The sequence below is a fragment of the Gavia stellata genome, chromosome 1, assembly GCF_030936135.1.
Source record: "Gavia stellata isolate bGavSte3 chromosome 1, bGavSte3.hap2, whole genome shotgun sequence".
In the NCBI taxonomy this organism is placed as follows: Eukaryota; Metazoa; Chordata; class Aves; order Gaviiformes; family Gaviidae; genus Gavia; species Gavia stellata.
The window spans coordinates 60744196-60768455 of record NC_082594.1 but is presented as its reverse complement, the minus strand read 5'-3'; the positions used below and the strand labels follow the sequence as shown (position 1 = coordinate 60768455).

The 24260-nt window shown below is 36.9% G+C and overlaps 1 protein-coding gene across 6 annotated transcripts in view; it reads left to right on the top strand.

Annotated features, from left to right (window-relative positions):
• The window catches only part of FGF14 (fibroblast growth factor 14), a 418620-nt gene that overhangs the window by 303850 nt on the left and 90510 nt on the right, over window positions 1-24260 (top strand). For 4 of the 6 annotated variants that reach the window (XM_059835807.1, XM_059835824.1, XM_059835840.1 and 1 more), the window contains exons 2-3: window positions 9015-9125; window positions 17779-17882. In XM_059835807.1, coding sequence (XP_059691790.1) covers window positions 9015-9125; window positions 17779-17882 — 215 coding nt within the window. The remainder of the gene's footprint in view (window positions 1-9014; window positions 9126-17778; window positions 17883-24260) is intronic. The other 2 variants (XM_059835820.1, XM_059835830.1) reach the window with 1 other exon arrangement.

The following is a 24260-nucleotide window of genomic DNA, read 5'->3' as shown; positions in this document are numbered from 1 at the left end:
TGGCACTGTATCTGTTTATGGTGGTGGCAGTAAAAATTGAGACTGCTACATTAGGAGTTATTTGGAATCTCCTGCACCTGAAATGAGGAAAGCCTTGTATGTTGTTCAGCTATCAAAGAAAACTGAGTGTATTTGCTCTGCAATGAGTCTGTGACATATCATATGAGAATAAGTCTTATGAGGAGTGGCTGAGGGAGCTGGGGTTGTTTAGCCTGGAGAAGAGGAGGCTGAGGGGAGACCTTATGGCTCTCTACAACTACCTGAAAGGGGGTTGCAGAGAGGTGGGTGTTGGTCTCTTCTCCCAAGTGACAAGTGATAGGACAAGAGGAAATGGCCTCAAGTTGCACCAGGGGAGGCTGGATTGGCTATTAGGAAAAATTTCTTCACTGAAAGGGTTGTCAGACACTGGAACAGGCTGCCCAGGGGGGTGGTTGAGTCACCATCCCTGGAGATATTTAAAAGATGTGTAGACATGGTGCCTAGGGACATGGTTTAGTGGTGGACTTAGAAATGTTAGGTTAATGGTTGGACTCGATGATCTTAAAGGTCTGTTCCAACCTAAATGATTCTATGATTTCATGATTCTATATATTGCAATTCCTAGTATCACTTTGTAACTAGGTAAATTCTCCTTTTTCTGAGTTCATTGGCAGTGCAATTTATTTGTTTGTTTCCACTTTTGAAGCTAGTTGGTAGATGAAAATGTAGTATTTCATGAAAGTATTGCAAATGGTTTCTTTCAATATTTTGTGCCATCACAAGAGAGTAAAATAAATAGAATACACTATGTTCTTGAGGTGCACATTTCAGAAATGATACTGTTGCATATCTAAGCAGAGGGAATATACTATTTCATTTTGTGCACTTTTATGTATTCTGGCAAGAATTAAATGAAGTTAATAACAAGTTAAGGACCCCTGCCACTTGGTAGTATGGAGCTTCCTGTATGTAAGAATAGAAAATGTACTGAGGTTTTGGATTTAGTACTTAGCAGTGCAAATTATCCTGCTATCCTCTCTCCATTGAGCATTACCATGATAATTTCGAATACTTTTAAAATAGATTGTTTAGGTGCTTGCCAAATTTAATTCTAAGCCAGTTTGTGAAGGAAATAGAAGCCGACTGCAAATATTTCACTGCTTTGTGATGCAACATAGGAGACAAATAGTCAAGACTGTAAAAATAAATGTAATGTTTAAACATTTAGTTCTAAAAATATGAATTATCTAGGAAACGGAGAATCAAATTCATTCTTTGGTAAGTTAGGTGTTACATGAAATATATTCAGTTACATTTGGAAAGGTCATCTATGGCCATCCTGTTGTGCTTTCAACGTTCAGTGACATCTTCAGAGAAATCTCATTCTTAAAACCCATTTATTTACTGATTCAAAGGGCAATGCATTAGTCAAATTTTATATATAAGTTAAATAGTAATAGAATCTGTCACATCGTGGTGCCTTGGTATTTTTTGAATGTGACTAAAATAAAGTTTGTTCTTTCACGGGGCCTTTTTATGGGAAGCTAACAAAGCGGAGATTGTTGCAAAAATGAGGACACAGAAATTACTTAACTCTGGGATCTATTGCCTAATGTTTTTGCTTTAAAGACAAATGTTAAGCAATATTTTGTATGATGTTAATGTTTTACTGTCAGAATTCAGAAGCAAGAAAATACCAGGTAGAACAAAGATGTTCAGGTATAGCAATGAGTCCTAAACAAAATACCAGAAAATTATTTTGTCTAAGTAAGTCAAGAAGATTCAGTAAGACAGGATATTTTTTAGGCCTATGTAAAATGAAAAGAACAAATAAAAATTGGAATAGCAAGAATGCTGTAACATGGCGCTTTAGACAACAGAATTTTTAGCATTTTGAAGTAAACTGAGAAAGTGAATATAGTTGCAAAGATGATATTTTGTGTCAGTGGAAGATGATGCTTGTCAGGTAACAGTTACATGCATTAAACTGTGACTAGTGCTATCTAAGTAAGCTTGGAAGTACAGGCGAGGTTCTTCTCAACATTTCTGTGTATAACATCAGATATTTTAGACATTGAGAAATTAGAGATCATTGAATTTTATTGTATTATAAGGAACATGGGTCAACAGTGGAAGGCAGCTTTTAGGGAGAGATCTCCCAACAAATCCATGGGTTGCAAGATCAGAAACATCGGAGATGTACAATTTAGTCCAGTAGGAAGAGAAATACAAATTATTAAATGAAGTCACTAAAATTAAACTACCATACCCATGTAAAATTGTGATTTTGGAACACTGTGTTTTCTTAACAACCTAGACCTCTTCCCTTTCCAACAAATACCCTCCAAAAATAATATGGCTGCTAAAGGAGACTGTTAACAATTATGCTGTAGACAAGTCTTAAATCCAGTCATCTTGTGAATCTGAACAGATATAAATTTTCCCAGCTAGAAGGCAAGTTGCTGTAATTCTGTTGATGATCAAATTTGTTCAAGTAAAACCATGTAGCAAGAAGCAAATCTCATGTAGTTTGAAATGTATTGTAAGACCTAGAGACAAAACATCAGTGCACACAGATGGAACAGAGCACATTTTGCAGTTAACATAAAAACATTTGCAATACAAAGGCAAGGGCACCAGCACAAAGGGTACGATGCTGTGCTTTCAAGAAAAGCAACCGTTTTGCAGAACTCCAACTTGCTTTCATAGTTTACCAAGAAATATCATAAAGGCTGTGGAAATGCCTATAACAATGACAGCGCAGGAACGTAGGAGGACTCTCTGTCTCTCTTAAATGTGCTCTCAAAGCGACGTTCTGCGGGAGACGAGCTTGTGATGTGAGGCATGAATGGACAAAAAGTAGAGTTAAAAATAAACACCGAAGTTGATTGCCCTGTAATCGTTGTGAGGACAGAAAAATAAGTGAGCACAGAGAAATAGGCTCACAAAGCCACTGCATTTCAGAATAAGTACTATTATTACTTATGGGAACAGGGAATAATGGAAGCTATTGCTTTTCTGAGTTTACATTATATCCTTTTTCCTTCTGCCCTGAATAGAGCAACACTTTAAAAAATATTTTTCTTTCAAGTTTTTAATTAAATTTTAGCTTTCTGGTGTGTATTATGAGATATTGAAAACATTATTATTAAAATCAGAGAGCACTAGCATATAAATGTCCCTATTTTATCACTTCCTATTAACAATGAGAGAAAGTAAAAACAACACAATCAGAAACTTAGAAACACTGAGACACCAGGTGACAGGACAGTCAAAGTAATGAAGTTAGGAGCATATAAAGCTTTTGAATGCAAGAGCTGTATCGTAAGAGCAGCTGAAGAGTTTAATAATAAAGGAGCATTATGGGTTTAGATGCCTATTTGGAATCTTATCACCTTTAAATGAAGTACGAAATTCTGCATTTTGAATTCCACATTGTCTATGTACTTGCTTTAGGAAGCTTGCTTTTGTAATTGTGTAACATGCGTATCAGAGGATCCTGCACTTTTATGTGCTGGAATGACGATGCAAATAGTGCCAAAAAGCAAGGCAAAAGGGGTGTAATGCGATCATCTGTTGACTGTACCTGTTAGAGTATTGTTGCAATTAAACATAAACAGTATGCTTGAGAAGAAGACAACTTTTGGAAACTGGGAAAAGCGTTACAGCAGGAAAATACTTGAAATGAGAATCCAAAAAGGAAATGTCATTTTACATGGGATTTCGTCCCTCCTTCTGAATTGCCTAGTGGAAAATGTTTCTAAAATACTAAGTAGTACTGACACATGTTTACAGTTTTGAATAGTATCCAGACATGAATCTGAAGCATCAGCAGGTTTCTGTGCAGAAGTCAGTGAAAGGCTGGAGGCTGCCTTGAACCGTGGTCTGGTGGATGGGCTCTAATCCCGTCTGTGGTGGGTGGTTAACTATTATGCAGAGTAGAGTGGCTTCAGCAAGAGAGACTGCAAGAATCCCAGTCCAAAACTCCACACAACACTATTGTCAGGGTACTCTTGTGTGAGAAGTCAGGAAAAATGGCCTTTTACGTGTGCCAGGCCTTACGAACTAACTGGGAGACAGGTCTGGAGTGGGTGAGACACTCTGTGCTTTGGGTGGGTATTTTGCTTCCCAACTTCATAAGAAATCTGGGGGGTTGCAGCTTTTTGGGGGGTTGATGTTTTTTTAACCCTAATACATATTATAAATGTTTTTCATATTTCAAATAAAGTTTAATAGATGAGGGAGAAGATTCCTAACAAATGCTGGTCATAACATCAGCGAGCAAGAAAGGACAGTCAAGTCATGGTTATTATTGGAGCACCAGAAATCATAAAAAAAAAAGACGCCTGATTTTTTTTGGACCAGCATGAATGGTATTTTTAGTACTGAAATATCCAAAAGTAAAAACTGCAGAGGGAAATGCAAAGAATAAAGGGCAAGTAAAACACGAAGAACCTGGAGCTACCAGTTGTTAACATGAATGAGTTTGATGCTATGCTATCTGAGCAGAATGTACCTCTAAACACTGGCTTTCATTTGACTCGCTGAGCAACTCATTTTGTGACAGACTGGTAATTGACTAGATAGTGCAGTTTATTCTCCATAAGAATGTGAGCTGATATGAGACTAACCCACCATTAAGCATTTGCTTGTCAGCTCAAACAGGCTTTTATTTAGTACCTTTACTCAAAAGAGGCAGTAAGTAAATAATGACAGGCAAAAAAAGCCTTCATATGGTAAAACCTAAAAATTAAAACTGGTGGATGCTAAGGGATTAATTTTTCATGGTGTAGAAATATAATGGGCATATTCACCATTGTTCTTTTAGCATTGTAAATTCATCTGTGTCTGACCGCAAAGGTAAAATCCTTAACACTCATATTTAATGAGTTTGTCCCCTTGTTTATTTTAAACCTGTAAAATTTCTAAAGAGATCTGTCTTGGCAGCCTGTGAGAATGAGGAAGAAGATGCTAAAACCATTCTGTTTGTGAACAGAAAATATTCTTAATTCAAAACATAAGTGTCATAATTATTCTAAAGCAAGAGCTGCACTCAGTCTGTCATGAGTTAATGCCAGAGCCATTTTTGTAGCCACTATTTGAGGGGGAAGAGAAGACATCTTAATTAAAGTCTGCCTTTGTTGAGGACATCAGAAAAGCTACTGACAGAGTGTGCATGCTAACTGCAATCATGCATCCTGCTGTCACCACTGACAAGGTAAAAAAGCAATAAAAGCAGGCTGCAAGTGGCTGCTGTCACGCAGGTTGCTGTGGAAGAGAGGCTTGAGAAGCTGTTGCTTTGTCTATTCAGTACAACATAATTGAATTTTTAGCGACAATCTCTAATAACTACAAGTCAGAATAATTCTTTCCGTGGTGGGGCTTTGCAGACTAGTCATGCTGAACTGTTCAACATCAGAAGTCAAGGTGCAAAATAAGATCGATAAAAATCATTAGTAGATGTTGAACTGTCCTTTGATTTTGATCCATGGTGAAGTTTGCAGGTTTGGTTTTTTTTCCCCTGAAGTCAATGTGTTTAAAATTAAACAGAAATGGTATTTTTCACATAATCACCTCACTGTGGCAGCTAGGACTTTAAGAGAACTAGTAGCAAAATATCTATAATAAAGTCATGAGAGCCAGGAACTCTTTGGTGAGGTCATCTACTCTCATCCTGTTCGTTTGTTTTATTGTTCTGCTGTATTCTCTTGCCATTCCCTTTCTCTTTCATGTGGGAAGAAAAAGGCATGCGTGGGGTGTAAAAGGTAAAATTGCTGGTCTGCCTACCTGTATGACTGCGGTGGGAGTTAAAAAAGATAATGTATCCAGTGCACCTGTGGACAGGCAGCATCAGTCTTCTGCTGATGTTTCTGGGTATTGCTGGTCACTCCTGCTTTCTAGCAGACAGTAAAAGGAAAAAAAAAAAGAAGTGTGGTCAAGAAGGATTTGAGAAACTCATTTGTAAGACATCTGAAGCTGAGACTGTTCCTGTAATATTATTAAGTGACAATGGGTAGATAAAACCCTATAGAAATACAGGGACTAGCGGATTTCTCTTCTCTGCTTGCTGCCCAGATGTCTCAAAAAGGACATGAAAGAATCATTTATCTTTCTGCAAGGAGAAAAGATAAATTCCTTGCCTGACAAGATTGTCTGCTTCATCTTGGAGATATTTACCTTGAGGCTGTATGCAGTAGTCTTTTTGACTGTTGCCTATTATGACTTGCATTGAGAATAATGAGTCATTTCATACAACCCCATCACTAAATCTGGGTTTATTTTTGGCTAAGATCAAAGAAATACCATGTCTCATTGTCAAGTTCCCCCAGGTTTTTGAGCACTGTTCAGCTAAAACATTTAGTTGTTGTTTACTTTGATTTGTAGATCTGAAGTGCTGTGATATATATTAACTAAATACTACGATCAAGAAATAGTAAAAAATGCATGATTAAATTACTTGTCAGGAATAAGAATTTTACTCTTGCTAAGGACAGGTGGGAACTTACGGTAGAAAAGATGTTCTTAGGAGGGTGGGTGGAAAAGGTTCCAATAATGCACAGGAAAAAAGTAAAAAGAAAGTTTCAGTTGCTACATTTCATGGGAAAAAAAGACTTTTTTTTTGCCATTTATTAGTCTACAGAGATCTACTTTGCACAATGAAAGTATTAATTAGTATCACATTATTAGTAGTAAATGCCAGTTTTCAATGAAACATTCAAGTGAAAGAGCCATGTTTTGGGACAGTTTTGTTCAGTTGTTAGACAAATGAAACCATTAAAACTGTATACAAGTGAAATATAACACATGACTGGCATCCTCTGGTCTCCTGCTATAATAGTTATTATTTTGCTGTGTTTGGACTTGAGTGAACAAATAAAAAGGGAATTCATACCCTGTCTCATCACACATAGCCTGAAATTCTAGCTGAAATGCATAGCTATCCACCAAAATATTTTCGTTCAGATATAATTTTGGATAGCTGGTAAAGCAGGGTTGAATTTAAATAATGCTTTTGGTAAAAACACAGAGAAATGATTGTGCAATTTCCTGTTAGAAAGTAGATTTTATTTGTGAATTTTAAAAATGAATAGAATAAGTATAAAGAACAACTTTGAAAGTCGCTTCGAAGTTTCACATTTTTCCATTGAAGCAGTAGATGTAAACAGCTGGTGATAATGAATTGACTGTATTTTGCCTTCCTATGATACTTCTTTGAGCTAGAAGTGATGATAAAGAATTATTTTAATAATATTTTTTAACAATTTTCTTTAGTCTTTTAATACATGTAAAGCAAGTATGTTTAAAATCGTCAATTTGGAAGTGCATGTTGAAAGCATGCGTTGATAGGAATAGTGCCTGTGTAAGAGGAGCTCACTTTTCATTTTTAAATTATGAAAATACTTTTGAGTTGCCCGATGAAGTTGATTGAGACAGTACTTTCAAAGAAAATACAGTTTATTCAGTTTATAAATTTTAAAAATATTTGTTTCTGAGTATTCTTATATAAAGACAGAGAAACTTTTGCTAATGTAAAAATTCATGGAAAGCAAAATTTGCACTTAAAAGAAAAAAAAGAAGTTGTAATGTGCTTACATGTTGATCATCAAATGTTTATATTATTTATTTCCATGCCTCAAAAGTCTTACAGTATTAATATTTACAGTAACAGTTTTTATCATATTTACAGTTTAATCTTATATTTTTAATTTAGATGGGATTATTGTTTAGTATGACTTTGTAATTTGGATATTCAAGAAAACATTGTCATAATCATTAATTGAACTGCGCCTCTATAGAAAGCTTCAGAGCATTCCACTCAGAGGCAGTTTTGTTTATTAGCGTTTATTTTCACTTCCCCTTAGGATACTGTGTAAGTAACCCAGTATAATTCATTGTGAGAGCAATTATACACAAATTCAAGGAGGATTTTATATTCTGGCCACAGGGTTGCATGGAAATAATTTCTGTCTTCCTTAGACATTCACCTGTTCATTTTATTACATATCTGTCTCCAAGTCTGTATGATTTTAGTTCACTATTGCAGAGCTAAGCATGACACAACATAGATGCTTTTAATGCAATGTCCCCAGAAGCTTATGTACTGGCTGCCTGGAGTTGGGCCTAATTAGTTTATGTTTAACAATATAAATACCAATATCACACAGAGGTAGTGCTGTTGATTTTTTTAAGACAAGATGTCCTCTTCCTCAGCACTGAACCAGTTCTGCAGCAGCTTATTTTGTGATTTGGTAAGGCACCATCCTTGAGATGAATCAAAGTTGTGGTTTGGCAGCCCCTGCCCAATTCTTGGCAATTTTCATAAATGAAGAGTATTAAACAGGGTAGCTTAACTATTCAGCTAACTAAATGTCCCATATACTTTTAGCTTACTAAGGGGTTTTTCACATGTTTTCTTCTGTTGATGGAGGGTTATGTCTTTCCCCGACTGTGGGTGTTATTCCCTGGGGGGTGGGAGCGGGCAGGTGAATTGTATCTGCTTCTAGATTGGCAAAATATTTTGGGAACTCTTCAGATGGGACTGTTGCAAAATACTGTACCAGAGAAGTTTGTCACTTTTGGTAGAGAGTGAAAAGAGACAGATGTTTTCCTCCAAGTGTCCTTAAAACTTATGTGAAATATAGTAAGTTACTAACATGTATAAAACGAGTAGGGTTTTAAAATATTTTGTTAGTTTCTGTAAGGCTCTATACTTGTTGCTGAAATACAAAATTTTTTGCAGGGCTTAATCTGGTTTAAGTCTTTTGACTATGGGTGTTTGGGGTGTTCTGTTTTTCTGTGTTTTACCTGTGTTAATTATAATGAAGGATGTTGGGGGCAGAGAACAGGACACGCGACTGGCCTAATAATACTCTGCGGCGAGATTTTTATCCATCTCCATCAGGACCCATCCTGTTGTAGTACTTACTTTTAAGACGGCAATTCTGCTTCACCAAACTTCCTCCTACAGTGAGAGAAGTAGGGATAACTCTTGGAAAAAGTTTTGAGGCTAGTGACAAAATATGTTTGTCTTTCAGATCCCCAGCTCAAGGGTATAGTGACCAGGTTATATTGCAGGCAAGGCTACTACTTGCAAATGCACCCCGATGGAAGTCTCGATGGAACCAAGGATGACAGCAGTAATTCTAGTAAGTGACTGCCCCAGGGGAATGTCTTACTCGCACACGCAGATTGCATCGCTTGAGTGTGTACGTGCAGACACAGTGCTAATGCCTTTGGAGGGTTTCTGAATGTGTTTTGTCGAAAGGAGGAGGGTTCTGTCCATTCGAAGCCTAATGACCACCAGCACAGCTCGTGCAGGACATTGGCCTAAATGTATTCCCTCTGAAGGGGAAGGCATAAGTGCCAATGGACCTCAGGGGTGAGATATTTAGGCCAATGGTTGTCTTCTGGTAATTTTATAAAAATGAAAAAATTATATTAAAAATATTTTTTATAAAAGCTGTATATTTAACATAAATTTCTTATCTTCAAATAAATAACAAAAAAAAAAGATGGAAACAAAAATTCCTTGAAAAATCTGATCATATAGGCCCTGATTCAGCAGGAATAAGTGTATGTCTATCAAAGTCCTGCTTAAAACACATGCTGAAGTACCTTGCTGAACTGGGGCTAAAGATCCTACAGTCCCTATACCAGCAAGAGTTCCAATGATTTTAAGTGAATTTCTGCCAGTGTAGTGACTGCGGCAGTGGCAGTTTTCAAAAATATTCCAAACAAAAGTGGTCTTGAAAAGCTGTGTGGGTCACTGCTCTTTTCCTATGATACTGCCACATGTTTTCATTCAATACGTTTGATAACTTCAGCTGCAAATGATAATTAAGCAAACCTGTTCTTACTCTAGAAACAGTTGATTTTTAATTTTCTGTTTAGCAAAGAACATGTGTATTTTGTTTATTTTAATGATAATGGCATCTTTAAGTAACATATTTCTGTGTGATCTTGAGGTCTATTTTAAGCATTTTTAATGCAAAAAGATTTATCTTCTTGTGCATATATAAATAAGCCTTTAGTTTCCTCAAAAATGTTGGAATTAGGCTATAAAATTAAGGGATTTGAGGTTTCTGCTTTACTTTGGTTAGGTCCCTTTTTTATCTGTTAATGCACGGCTGTCATTTTTAACACATTTCATCAATAGATAGCATGGTCATCTTTTATTGTTCTATTTTTTTTTTAGAATTGAGAAAAATAATTGGTTAATCTATTTTGATGTGTATTTCTCTGCTTGTTTTCCAAGCGTGTTTTTTCCCCCCCTCCCCATTCCTTGTTTCTTTTCTTCCCTCAGTGTGTCCATCTCTCATGCCCACTTCTGTACTGGACTAGATACTAAGACCTTGTACAGACAAGATCATTACTGCTTTTTATAGAAGCTTTGCCTATATGAGGTCCAAGAAATGTGTCCCAAAGTATCAGCATATACCTCTCCCTCTCCTTCTCTCTCTGCCCATCTCCCTCTCTTATTCTCAGCTTCAGTGAGGAGGTTTGTATGACTGCAATAATTTTGGAATGTTTTAATGTTATTTCTGGTTTTTTAAAATCTTACAAATCTATGGATTTTGGATCTTTGCAAAACTAGACCATAGTGCCTTACTTTCCTCTTTTTGCTGTTGTCAGCTTTACAAATCTTCCTTTTTTTTGCTTACTATGTCATTTTCCCTTTCTCCCCCCTCTTCCCTGCCTTTCTGGATTTCCAGCTGTCTGCCCATCTCTCTTATTCTTCATGTTCCAAAATGCAGAATGAATATTCTATTTTATAAATATTCTGAAATATAGAACTTGTCCAAACTCAACCAAATACCAGATAGCAGTACTGTGTATTTTGGATAAATACTGTTAGATAATATTGTGGTTTACTTCAACATGATTTTTAGGCTAAAACAAGTTTTTTCCATAAAGGGATTTTTTTCTGTCTAACTGGTGTGATTCACTGTTTGTTTCTTCACTAGTCCAATTTTACAATATTGTTTAGTAGAGACAGTTTAGACCATAAGGATGTAAAATTAATGTGTTTGCCAGGAAAGCATACAATCTCCACCTTAAATTTGCTAGTATATATGTATCAACACTATATTGAAAAGATTGATCCATTCGATATATTCATGAATATATGAACATGTGTCTGTTTCTTCTGTGCTGTCAGTGTTTCCTCTCAGTTCTTTTCCCTTTCCACTTCCATTTCCTGTTGAACTTTTTGTTTCCTATTGCTTTTCTTTATTGCAGCATATTTTGTTTTTCCTTTTCTCTCTTACTTTAAACCAATAACTTTCTCATGGATAGAATTCCTAGTATTTTCATCTTTTATTTTGTGAGCTCCTTATCATGATAATTTCTGTCTGAGGCTTACCGGTTAATAAGTTTTAGCAGTTTCTAGAGGGGGGTAATCCTGCTTCTGACCATGAAGCTTGCAGGCTGCCTATTTAATGTGCCCAGTGGGTGAAGGGATGGACATACATTAGCTGTCAATAGGACAGAAAGCACGCTTACCTTGATAGTGAGGATGACTTCCATCTGAAGTGTATTTCATAAAAATGGGGGAATTATGGACTGATGAAGGGTGTGCATCTCTGCCAGCCTTCCACCGGTCTTCTGCAGTATCCACTGTCCCTGAAGCCTGTGAAAGAGTCCTCCTCATGCAGTGACCATCTGAGTAACTGGATGTCGGAGAAGCCAGAGTGAGTGAGTAGTGAGGGAGAGAAGTGATTTCTTTTTTGTCTTCAACAAGGAAACTGTTTGAAGCTTAGTCATACTGCTACTTTTTGTGCTGTTGCAATTTATTCTGTGTCAAGCAGTCAGAGGAGTGCTTGAAGTTAAAATTCCCTCAAGTGCATACATCATTTTGTACTCATTTTATATGTATGTCAGTAAACACAAGTTACACACTATTGGAGTCACAGTGTTATAGAGAGGTAACGCAAAGTAAGATTAAGATGTAGTCTGTTCAAATTGAGTGGTTCTGTTCACATCCATTTTTTGTTCGTGTTTAAAGCTTCTTGGTAGTCTCTTTAATGTGACTTTTTCCTTCTATCTGAAGTCAAAATGAGTTTTACCAGTGGTTTCGGTCAACTGCTATAGTGCAAGTCATTGTCCTGGCTTTCCTTAAGTTTGAGTAAAGGCTAGAGTCTGCAGAGATAGATGGCAAGATTTTTAATGTATTGCTGCGCACAAACCCTTGCATGAAAAAGAAAGAAAGGTGTGACTGCTTGTAATTGCATCCCTGAACGTACTTTCGTCTGCTCATGTTGGTGGCCATAATATTAGAACCCAACCTAAATAGACTGATGGGTTTCAGTTCATTGTTCTAATTTCTTTTTATATATTTTCCAAGTTAGTGATGTTTTGTGACAGACTATAAATTAATGCACCTATTGGTTAATGGTGCTGAGTTTCCTTAAATCACATCACCAGACCAAGGCTGTTAGCTTAAATCATCTTGTGCTTACAGTCTGTATTTTTTTGCCAAACTCTCAGTGATATGTGGAAAGAGGCTTTATTACATTGCTTCTTGTTTTAGCTGGTTTTCTCTTTTTCCTTCCCCTAATGCCATAGAGTTTCTGTTCTGTTTTTGTGGCTTGCTTGCAGTGAAAGCAGGAGTGAATGGAGTTAAAGCTCTAGGCTTGGTTACTGAGGTGCTACTCAGCATAGCTGTCTCTCTCCAGCTCTAGTTTTCCTGGGTTTTACAGCAGTTCTCAGCATTACTTGGTGCAAATGGAACTTGCTTCAGTGTTGTCCACAGGCCTCATCATTATTAATTAGGAAGAAAAATATACTACCCAGAAAATATGAAGAAATAGAAGAGATTTCCATGTTGCTCTTCACAGAATCACAGAATCACTAAGGTTGGAAAAGACCTGTAAGATCATCAAGTCCCACTTGTGGTAACAGGCATTACATTACCCACCTGTACTCCTCCCCACCCAAAACAGTTCGTTTTCAGGCTTTGGTCTATCTTCAAAGTTTTGTCTCATGAATGAAGAGTAGGTTTATTAGGAAGACTAATTAATCTGGGAAACAGGCAATTCTGATTCTTTAACTTCTGAGATTGAAACCCTGAATCTTTTAGCCCTATGGCTTATTTTGATTCACCTGAAGAGTGTATCTCAGCCAACAACCACTGTAAAAATTCAACATAAATTATGATACTTTCCTTGATGGGTGATAAATCTGATTTTAACACTCAAGTGTTGCTATTTGTGCCTCTTATGAAATTACAGTCATGTTTAAAACAGATTAAAAGAGCATTACTCATTTGTAGCCTTATTTCATAAACTGATAAATGCCGAAGTTAACATTACCCAAGCAACTTTGATTTGGCTGTGCTGTGCACATCTCTTGTTTAATTATGCAGGAACATGCTTTACTTCCTTCATGGCACTTGGTACCTGGTAGAGTTGCTGTTCAAGAAATCATGCAACCATTTAACATTCCTTTATTTTCATCTTTTACTGCATGCTCCTAATGCTCTATTTATATCTTCCAAATTGAGTATGGAAGTATTAACTTTTTAATGTCTTTCTAAAGTACCTACCATCATATTTTGGTTTGAAGATATTAATAAAATAAACTTCACAGCACCCTTGTAAGGTAAAGGAGATAATTACACAGAAATAAAACACATGAAGATTAAAAAAATACACCTGCAATGCTGTTAAATTTGGATTACTGAATGTTAAATTTGGATTACTGAACTGAAATATTTGCAGTCTGATTTTTGCACTGTTTTTTACTGCAGTTTGTCTTCAAAGAATTACACAGGCATTTAGTCATCTATTTCATCACCTTTGGGAGTTAGGTAAGCCTGTTTCTCCCATCAGTATAATCTTAGTCAGAGTGACAGGATCAATGGAAGCCATGTTCAGCCATACTAAAAAGTACATTTTAATTACGTCTTGTGTAACATCAGGCAGATAGAATGGGTTTGCTCCATAAGAAATGGATGGATGGATCTCTGAATACCAACCTCCCTGCATTCATTGCCAATCTAAAAGGTGTTCTGATGAAGTTGTCATTTTTGCCTGTAGGCCTGCAGATGGAAATAAATTAAAGAAATAGTTGCCTTGATCTGATTTCAGATTTGGTGCTGTGGGAAGTGTTGTTAACTCACACCAGGGCAGTGCACATGCAGAACAGACAGCAAGTTTATAAGCCTTAAGCAACTGGTCTCTAGCAAGCTTGAAAAAACCAGTGATCTGTAATAGCAATTTTCTTGTAGCTACAAGTCAGTCTAAACAGACTTTCACAAGGATATGGAAATATCTGATTTCAGGCGTTTCAGATTTCAAGTTAATAGACTGTGATAGTAGTACATAAAAAAAGGAAAAAGAAATGTGGTGGTTTTGTGTTTTGCTCAAGGAAGGAGTTATTACTTATCAAAAAGTGGGCGTTAACTTTGGCTAAAACTTTTGGAGGATTAGAATCCAACTCAAATTTGTTCCTGCAAATCCTCTCCACGACACCTAGAACAATAACTTTTTTATGTCAGTTGTTCCTGTTAACCGTTCCTCGCCTCTGTTTTCTGATCTTGTGTGTGGTGGGAGTAGGCTTGCAGGCTTAGGAAAAGGAAGAGAAACCATTTGCTTTACAGTTGTGGTTTAGACAGAATACGAAGCTGAGCTAAGGGAGTGTGCACAGACTCAGTGCTGACAAGGAAGAAAGGGTTTTACTTGCACCATTTTTGCCAGTTGGTTCACTTGATTTCCCTGATGTTCTCTCCATGTCTTATTTACAGTTGGATTTGCCAGGCTTTATACTTAAGTGTGCAGCATGGGAGCACTGAGCACCAGGCAGAATTATATTTCCTGGGCTGTTCCAGGGCGCTCCCTCTCTCAACTCATCCGTGGACTAACCGGGCTGGCTTTAGGTACATAAAGATGTTCAGGGACCTCACTCCCCACTTAGTTTTGGTTTTGGATAGGGGGAAGCTGAGGGCATGGTTCTTTTTCACACCCCCCTCAGGTAAGGGCGTAGCTTTGGCTGTGCAGACCTGAAATGCCAGCAAACTCTGGAAGGCTTTCTGCTCTTCCCAAGGCAGGTTCTTATCAGAGTCGCGGATAGCACAGGTGAATCCCAGGAAGGTTTGAAATGTGTAATTGGGCACAGAAGTCCTGCTCAGTAAAAAGTACTGCACAGCCAGGTTCTGGAGAAAATTGAATTTCTTTTGGCCAGCTTCAGAGCACGTAAAAACCACATGCTGTGCCTTACTGGTGCATGTTTTTCTGACCTCAGTATGAAGCACATTGCTGAGCGTTCATCAATCAATGATTGAACATAGACTGGCCTCCCTAGTTTCACCCAAGTCTGAAAGAATTTGTGGAAGTTACTGAATATTCTGTATGTGCAGAATTGCAGCATTTCAGATCACACTCTAAAATTTTATGGTCTTAGACTAATTTTATCTCTGATTAAAACTTGGTGGCAGTAGAAGATACATTATATGCCCTCCTTGCTGCTTTCTAAATTCACCAGCAACTATAAGCCACTCTAGTAATTTTATAGGTTGCATAAAACACTGGCATGTTACAGGCCTCTAATTCTCCTTCAATGGTGGCTGGGTTTTTTCTAGCTTTGCTGCTTTATTTTTATTGATAATACAGCAAATTATATCTACATTCCAGAAGTTTCGACTGAACCACTATGATTTGGAGTTATTTTTCATTGGCAGTTTTCCATGGCTGACTTGTCTTTTGCGTTCACCTCTTTTCTTCATACAAGTATCGTCTGTTTTTCCTTCCTGCTGTCCCTTTAATTGTTGCTGCCCTCCCTCTAGCATGGTGTTCATATCCAGGTTTCCTCCTGGAATTTCTTTTTTTCTGGAAAAAAACCCAAGCTTAACTGCTATCTGAAATCTAGTTTTGCTGTGACAGACTCCCCCTCCACAACCCACAATTGTGGTTTTACTGGTTTTGACATTGTTTCATTTGAGGGTAATGGGTGATTGTTTTTTTAACTTCCAACTTACATTGAACATTTGAAAGCCTATATACTCGTAGGATATCTTGTCTGTGAGTGCCATATTTCACTGGTTTACATTTATCTTGTATAGATTAGAGAGGGAACCTTGTCTGTACCCAGTATTTTTCCAGTGAACAGCCCAGTAAGATCCTAGCATGACAGAGACTTTTGGAAACTGCAGAAATGAAAATGCTCTATATTTGTGCTAATTCTTGTCTGATGTCCTCTCTTCTATTCTTCTTTGTAAACCCATAAATTTGTTTTCTGTTCTTCCAGAGCTCTTTTGAATATATTTTTCTTTCTACAGCTGTAGGAAGTATTCTGCTACAACAATTCCCAGCTTTATACTGGCTTTGTGCGTTCCTAAAAAGATCTTATGTTATGTATTCTTTTCTGCGTGACAATGTTGACGGAAAGGGGGCTTTTTTCCATCCACTTCTATCTTTAAATTCTAGTAGTCAACCTATGTTTTTTCTCAGTTGTAAGGATTTGACCATCTTCATCATAAACAATCTGTGGCTTTGTGTTCTTTGACCGACCAGGAGTTTTCACACCTTGAGAACATGTACTTATCCACTGTAATTACATGACCCTTTTTCTCTTGATTTGGGCTTTACCCCTGGCATTCTGATTACAGATAGCCTCATAGGGCACACTTTCTAGTCACACCTATGGATGTTCTTCCTAAATTTTGAGGAACTCACTGTAGGTGTTACTGTGTTCCTGAGACCTGGCTTGGTGGAACCATGGTCCTCACTGCATATGTTCAACGCACAGGTTGTGCTTTTTGTTTTCATCCAAGGACTTGTGAATCCTTGGCTCATCCACAGTGGAAAAACACTTAGAACAAATTCTGGCTCATCCATATCTTTTCTTCCAAGACTGTCTGAAGTGTGCTTTGCATCTGATTTCCTAGTATGAGTCAGTAAACTTAGTATAGGTGCGTGCTGGAATAATTTTTAGAAGAAGAATTGGTCTGTGTCTCCTACTTGCATCACTTTTTCTTTTGTTGTTCTGTGGTGAGGCTGGTAAACTCCCATTCTTCACACGTGTCTTTTTCAGACACTAATCAAAGCTGTGGCTATTTTTGTTACTACAGAGGTATATACCATTGCTAGGGGGTCTGCTATTAGCTGGTTTTTTAATGAATTTTTTCCCCCAGAATTTCAGTCTTTGCACATGTTCTGTATTCAACTCAATAGCATTTATGCATATTTAGAGTCAAGCACATATTTCAGTGCTTTTCTGAACTAGGATAAGCCTCTGCCATTACCTGAGGCCGGTGTACTACTGCTTGTATCAAATATATCATTAACAAAAGCAAAAAGATTTTTTTTATTTGAAATCACAGACCCCTTGAAAGCAATCTTTCACGAGAGCACATCTTAATCCAAAACCATAAAAATGCCAAACAAAATAAAAAGCTACTTGCCAGAACCAGAGACATATGTATTCTGCAGGGTATCTGACAAGTATTACCCTTATGATCAGCCTACATTGATGAAGGAACTGTTGGGCTCTTTGTCTCTTTTCAGATTGCCTGAGATACTGAAGTGCTGCATAAATTATTACAGTCCAGTCTGCTGTGCTTTGTATATGCTAGTTAGCACTTGTGCCAAATACTGAACTTTTGCAGGACTTATTGCTAGACAGATACTTAGCCTTTAATTTTAAGGATTAACTTTACTAGAAGCAAGATTTTCTGAATGAGTTTAATTTTAAAATCAGAAAAAAATATACAGGGAGTAGTTTTCTTTCTTTTTACTAATGATGTTTATTAGAATATTGTAATAAACATAGTATATTCATATCTGTTCATGTTTTTTTTCACAGCATTATTCAACCTTATACCAGTGGGACTTCGAGTTGTTGCTATCCAGGGTGTAAAGACTGGGTTGTATATAGCCCTAAATGGAGAAGGTTTCCTCTACACATCAGTAAGTACCTTTCTGAACTGTTTAAAAGGCACAGCTGAAGTTGAAATCTACACAGGAATAAGATGCGTATTCACTTTGAAGAAGTTCCATAATGTCTATATCTGTATATACATATAGTACACACACCTGTGTACCCATGTATGTATGCAGAATATCTATAAATGGGATACAGTAGAAATTACTGTGTACTATGTATGAAAGTTTGCATGTTAGCAGTCCTAAAAAAGCATTCTGTAGAGCTCTTTTTCTGGTAGGCTATACTGGTAATGTGCAATACACCACAAAGATTATTATTTTCAATTAAATTCTCCAGAATTTTTAAATAAAGACCTGCAATTATTCTCTTAGTGACTTGTTAATCAGAATCCAAAAGCTGCTCCAACAGTTACTTTTATTGATAAGACTTACAAGTGTAACTTCCATCTAAAATAGTCATTAACAGCCTTACAATTTGTCACCATAATCTTGTAATTGTATGCTTAGCATTATTGATTTTTTAATTTCAGTTATCAGAAAAATAAAGAGTTCTGTGAGGGACTATATCTTTGTAGAATGATCAAAGTTTAAGAAAAAAATCTTTTGAGTCACAAAGAAGACTTCTGGATAAAATGATTGGAAAGTCCTCATTTGTTTAAGAAATTCCAAATGGTTTAATGCTAATCACTCAGTGTGGTGTTGTGAATATAAAAATCCTCAGTTTTGTGTAAATTTCATGTCTTAACCCCCTTTGAAAGGCAAACAGACTTTAATATGAACAGGCAGTTCTGTCAGGTATTAACAAGGTGGCTTAAAGAATTTTTCATTACTATATTTTTATTGCCATCTATGTTAAATTTATTTACATAGTACTTTTTCAATTTTTTACGTCACATAGTTCTTAATTCCCCACTGAGTTACAATACACCGCTTTGTTTTCAATGTCCATTGAAAGGAAATTGGACAGATTAAGTTTCTGATGCCCTGAGGGAAAGTATTCTGTTTGTTTCAAATATACAATTGTCTTGGAAAAGCTAATTAGGAAGAAAAAAATGGAACTAATCTTGAATGTCAATGTCAAGACAAAGAGAAAATTCTTCCTCATAAAATGTCTGCTGGAAACTCCAGCAGTATAATCTAAAACATCTATTTTCTTCTGTTCAAAATAAAAAAATTATCACAAGAAAACATGCAATATTTGCTGACAAAAGGAAGAAAATAGCAGAAAAAAACAAGCGCTATTAGACAAAATGCATTGCTCACTTCCCAGTTCCATCACATCATGTGGGGAGTTCGTTTCAGTATGATGGCATGAACAGTACTTTTTAAATGTGTTGGTACAGTTAAGAGTACATTCTTGCCCAGCACTGTTTCTGAAGTGAGTTCTCAGTCCTTCAGAAGGAAATGTGTTTCAAAAAATGAACTGGTTTCCTGATGGGTAATTCTGCATAGGGAGGGACCCTACATGAACAAATTCTGGCAGCCACTGTGTTTATGTATTATTCTGGAAATGGTCCAAGTTAAATGAATGGTGTCATCTGGGGAAGGGAAAGGAGTGGAAAGTACAAGGCAAGATAAGAAGAGATGGCTGGATCCAAACTTTGAATAGATGTGAACTTGACCCTTAGAACATCATCAGGTCTCAGAAGATATTTCTGTCACACCAGTGGGAATCTGAATTGCTTTGTTCCTATGTCTTCTTTTTGAGCAACACAGATCTTACTTAGGTTGTGATCAGTCTCACGGATATAAATAAAAGATTATGTATAAGGAAAATGTAATCCACATGTTTAATGTTTTGCAGGATTGCATATTCTTCATTGCCACTAATGGCAAAATTTTTGGACTTCATGGCTTCATATATTCCTGTAGTTATTGGCAACTTGTTAAGTACTTCTGAATTTTGTTCTGTGAATGTTGTTATGTTCTGAGTGTATTTCACTTAAAAGTTTCTTGGGAGAGTGTCTCAATCTGTCATTTTACTGTGTGCGAGGTAAGGAAACAAGTGGTTTGGCATGTACTGCTTACTCTTCCTCGTGCAGAGAATGAAAGATGAGTGGCCCATTAAGCGACAGAGAGATGTGACACATTAGAAAACTCAGTGGAAGCCTTTAGTTTTGGTATGTCTACAAAATGATCTTCAACTTATACTTTTGTCACATAGAAAAGTAGTAATATTCAGTAATCTAATGCAAATTTAAAGGTAGTGATTTCAAAATATCAGTGCTGTAATATAGGTTTGATTGTTTCATATTAATGCATTGAAAACATTGACAATACATTTTTTTCTCAGTAGTTTCCTGCTTTCAGCTTAGGCACTAATGCATTTGAAAATAAGAAGACAAAGCATCAGAGAGAAGTCTGTCTTCTCCCTGGGGATCAAGTTGAAGAAATACTGCATGCAGAATATTTTAAATACTGTCGTTTGTAGAAAAATATTTTTAACCAATCACTTTCTATTGCTGTCTTGCTGGTGGATTTTTTTGACTCTTTGTCACAGTTGTGTATCTGTTGGACCTGCAATGCAGAAGTTCTGTATTACATGTCATATACATTTTTCCCTTGGCTATTCAGGGGAGGATGGGAGAAAAAAGTTTTCTAAGTTTCGTATGCCAACTGTCAGCATTGAAAAAAAGTGCCGCATAATGGGAATGTTAGTTAAAATTTACATATATTTAGATATATTACCAATTACTTATAAAGAACTAAAAAAAATGGAAGCACGCGCTATAGGCTAAGTAGCATTTATAATCTAAATTGAGACCAAAGTCCTGTATAGTCCTTCTCTGCAGAATACCTCAGTGTCCCTTTTTCCATTCACCATATATGAAACCCATAGCTTATGAGAATATCCTACGTGTTGATGCCTCTCTTCAGAGATTGAAGGCCCCAACTCAATTATTTTTATCATAAGTGTCACATGATGTTGACTAATTAAGCAACAGCACTGACAGAAAAGATATGTGTGATCCTGCTTTCTCTGATATGAAGTATTCAGTAAGAGGGAAATGATGGTACAGTGACATAGCAGTTTTACATATAGAATATCAAATGCAGATTTGCATTGTTTTATTGCTTTTTTTAAAAAATCTTTTTTTTAAAGGTTGTTTGTGTCAGTTTGGGAGTCTCTTGTTTTTTTCTTATTTTATTCTGCCGTATTTAAGGTTTTTTCAACTTATTCAGAGAATTAAAACTAGGAAAAAAGTGCAGAAATATTATAGAAGAGTGTTATGGCAGTATTTCTTTCTTAGAACAGAAATAGAAGGACAGCAAATTGTGTAGGAAAATCAGTCTCAAGAGCTTTTCATACCTATTTTGCCTGCTGCAGCAGTTGAGATTTGTATCCTGTCCTTTGGGGACTGATTGAGTCAGGGTCCCTAACACACACCATCAAAGCCTTGTCAAATAAAGGAGAAGCGAAATCTTTGGAGTGTGATATGGCTTTTCAGAATTCCTGAAAAAAAAAAACTTTTCCAAAATTATAACTTTATTTTTCAATGCATTTAAAATAATTATTGTAACACCATGATTCATTATTTTCTAGCATATAAAATACGAGACTAAGAGCCTTTTCATGTTCAGTTTTTTTCCTTGCACTTGAAGACTATCCATTAAGCTCACCTTTTTTGATGTTCTGGTTTATTGCATCCAACTCTATCTCTGTATGTGTACATATACCTACAGTTATATATGTATATCCATATATATCCACTCATAATTAGGATATATTTTTTTAGTGACAACTTCCCAATTCTAGGTGCATGTTAGTGAGCAATGAGAATTATAAAAGTAAGTTGAAATTTATTTTAGGTGGATTAATGAACTGTGAATAATTCAGTATTTATGACTGACTTCATCACTGTGAAAGCTAGTTGGAGAAGCTGTGGATTTTTCCACAAAGAACCATCTCAGTTACTAGCAAGATTTTTGTTGTAATAGTTATGGACTTCATATATTAAAGTGCAACAATATGCCTTACCCCTATCTCTCCTTTGAAAAGGGTGGACAAGATAAGGTTTTATTTACAGGGCTGATCCTGTCAAAATCAAAAGGGGTGGAACTGGCTCCATGCACTGAAAAAATGAGCACAGCCATAGCGATTCTCCATGGGGAACAGCTATTGCCTCCAGCAGGGAGATGGCAGTGCAGTACATGGCAGCAGCTTTTGTTGGTTTTGATGCTAATTTTGGTCAACTCACTTTACAAAAGGTTCATTAGTTCAACTTTCAGAGGGGCTGCAGCTTCTTGTTCTGCTTCTAGGATTTTCTGCTATCATAACAGGATGAACTCAGAGGTAAAACTTACGATTTTATGATTCCTATTTTCCTAAGGTGAGGATATGAGGGTCTTGGATTATATCAATGAATTTCTCTCAAGAATTACTTGATGTATCTGGGAAGGTTTGGAAGGGCTACTGGGTTTTTTTTTTTATCCTAGGAGCCGTTTAGCAGGGTATTACCAACATTTGGTGGCTACCAGAGTAAAAGTAAAGGGAAAAACTAAAATGTAGAAAGGAAAAAATTCCTAAAACACCTTTACCTGCTTGTGCTTTCTTCTTCGTGTTTCCTTTTTAACCATTTCTTTTGCCAGTTTTCACTGAGACCTGAGATACGGATGAAACCAGAAAGAGAAGAGTACGCCTGTGATATTGTCAGCAGCAGATATTAAATTCATAGCAATCCACTGCATGGTTTCTTAGTAAGGCTGATGAACTGCAGAGATGCTTTAAAAAAAGACTGAGCCTGCAGGGCCAGGCCTGAACTGCCTGGTCACCTCTTCCAGCGTGGAGGCTGGCTGAAGTTGTGCGCTGCGGCTCCAGAGCTCTTCTTCTGGGTATGGGGCAGGGGGAACCTCCCTGGGAGAGTGCAGAAAGTAATGGAGAGGCATAGCTGCGTTTTCGGGAGGTATTACCAACATTTTGTAAAGTATTTCAGAATTAGGGACGGCACACTACGCGCTTTACAGAATAATCTTCTTGTAAGACGGGGGTTTGTGTTTCACCTGCCACAGTACGCGGTGTCAAGGGTGTTGGAAGGGTGTTGGTTGGGTAGAGTTTCTGCAGCAGTAAGATGTCAGCCTGTGTCACAGCCTTCATGTATGAGGGAAAACACCAATATCTGTTGCTGGGAAGTGTATTTGTTTAATTGCTCTGGCAACTTTCACCTGAAAGAAAAGCCTTTGAGGGTTTTTCCTGACATGTCAGCAGCTTCCCAGTGCTGGTATTTCCACCACTTCTTTAAGGCCACATAATTGACCTGCCTGAGGAGAACAAAATTCAGCCTGAAGAAAAAGAAGATAGGAGCATGGACAGTACGGCCTGCAAAAGAGTGAGAACTGAAGTAGTCTGTCAAACAAAAAACAAGTTTCTGGTAGCTTTTCATAGAGCCTCTCTTTGTGCTTTGCAGTAACAACAAGATTCAAAGGTGCACAAAACCTTATAATAAACAGAACAGAAGGAAGTTTAAACAAGGCAAAACCAAAGAGGAAATGCAATGTTTTAAAATTCATATTTTTTTACAAGAATAATCAAAAGGATGTTAATGTGACATCGAGGCAGCATTTTTCTGTTGATTTTGTGTTGTCACAGTATAACAGCGGTTGACCTAGGTTTTGGCAGAGACTGTTCCCCATCTTGCAAGGTACTGTAAAAATAGTTAGGAGTATAACTCTGTAGAGAGACATGGACAAATATGAGCTTGCTTTATGATTTTAAAGAGGTAGGCTTTTGTTCTAGTAGTCAGAAGTATACTGAATAATATAATAGGGTAAATCTTGTTGCTCTTGAGGTATCTGTGGTTTTGTGAATGTAAGCACACCAGAGTGGAGTGGCTCCTTTAATAATATTGTAATCAATAGGAAATATGATTTTCTTTCTTACGTCAGACTTACGCTTTAGGGTCTCAACCTGCTCCCATGCTCTTATCTCCCAGCATAGACTTTACTAGTAAAGATAGGGATAGGACCTTAGTTCACTTGTCATTGTCTATGTCTTGGAACTACTCTGGCACACTTTGGAGAGAGGAAAATGGGTGAATTTAATTATTTGAAAATCACAGCTTCAGATAAAGACTTTTGAAAACTAGTTATGTTAACAGTGGTATTTCTAAACGTGTAAATGCATAGACGTTATGCAAGCTCCTTCAGCTAATTTTAAAGGCTTACTGCTAAAGTGCTTTCTTATGTATGAATACCTTCTTTGCATAGCCTGTTATCTTTTATTCAATTTGGTATCAGTTGGAAGGTGACCTATATTTGCTTCATATGACAAAAGTTTGTTTGAGAGGGGAGTAAACAGCACGTTTCAGGGCTGTGTTCCTCTGTAAGTTGGGCTGCATTGCTCAAAAGGTAAACAAGTTCATCATGTTCCAGAAGTAGTTGAAATACACTGACAAGGGAGGAGGA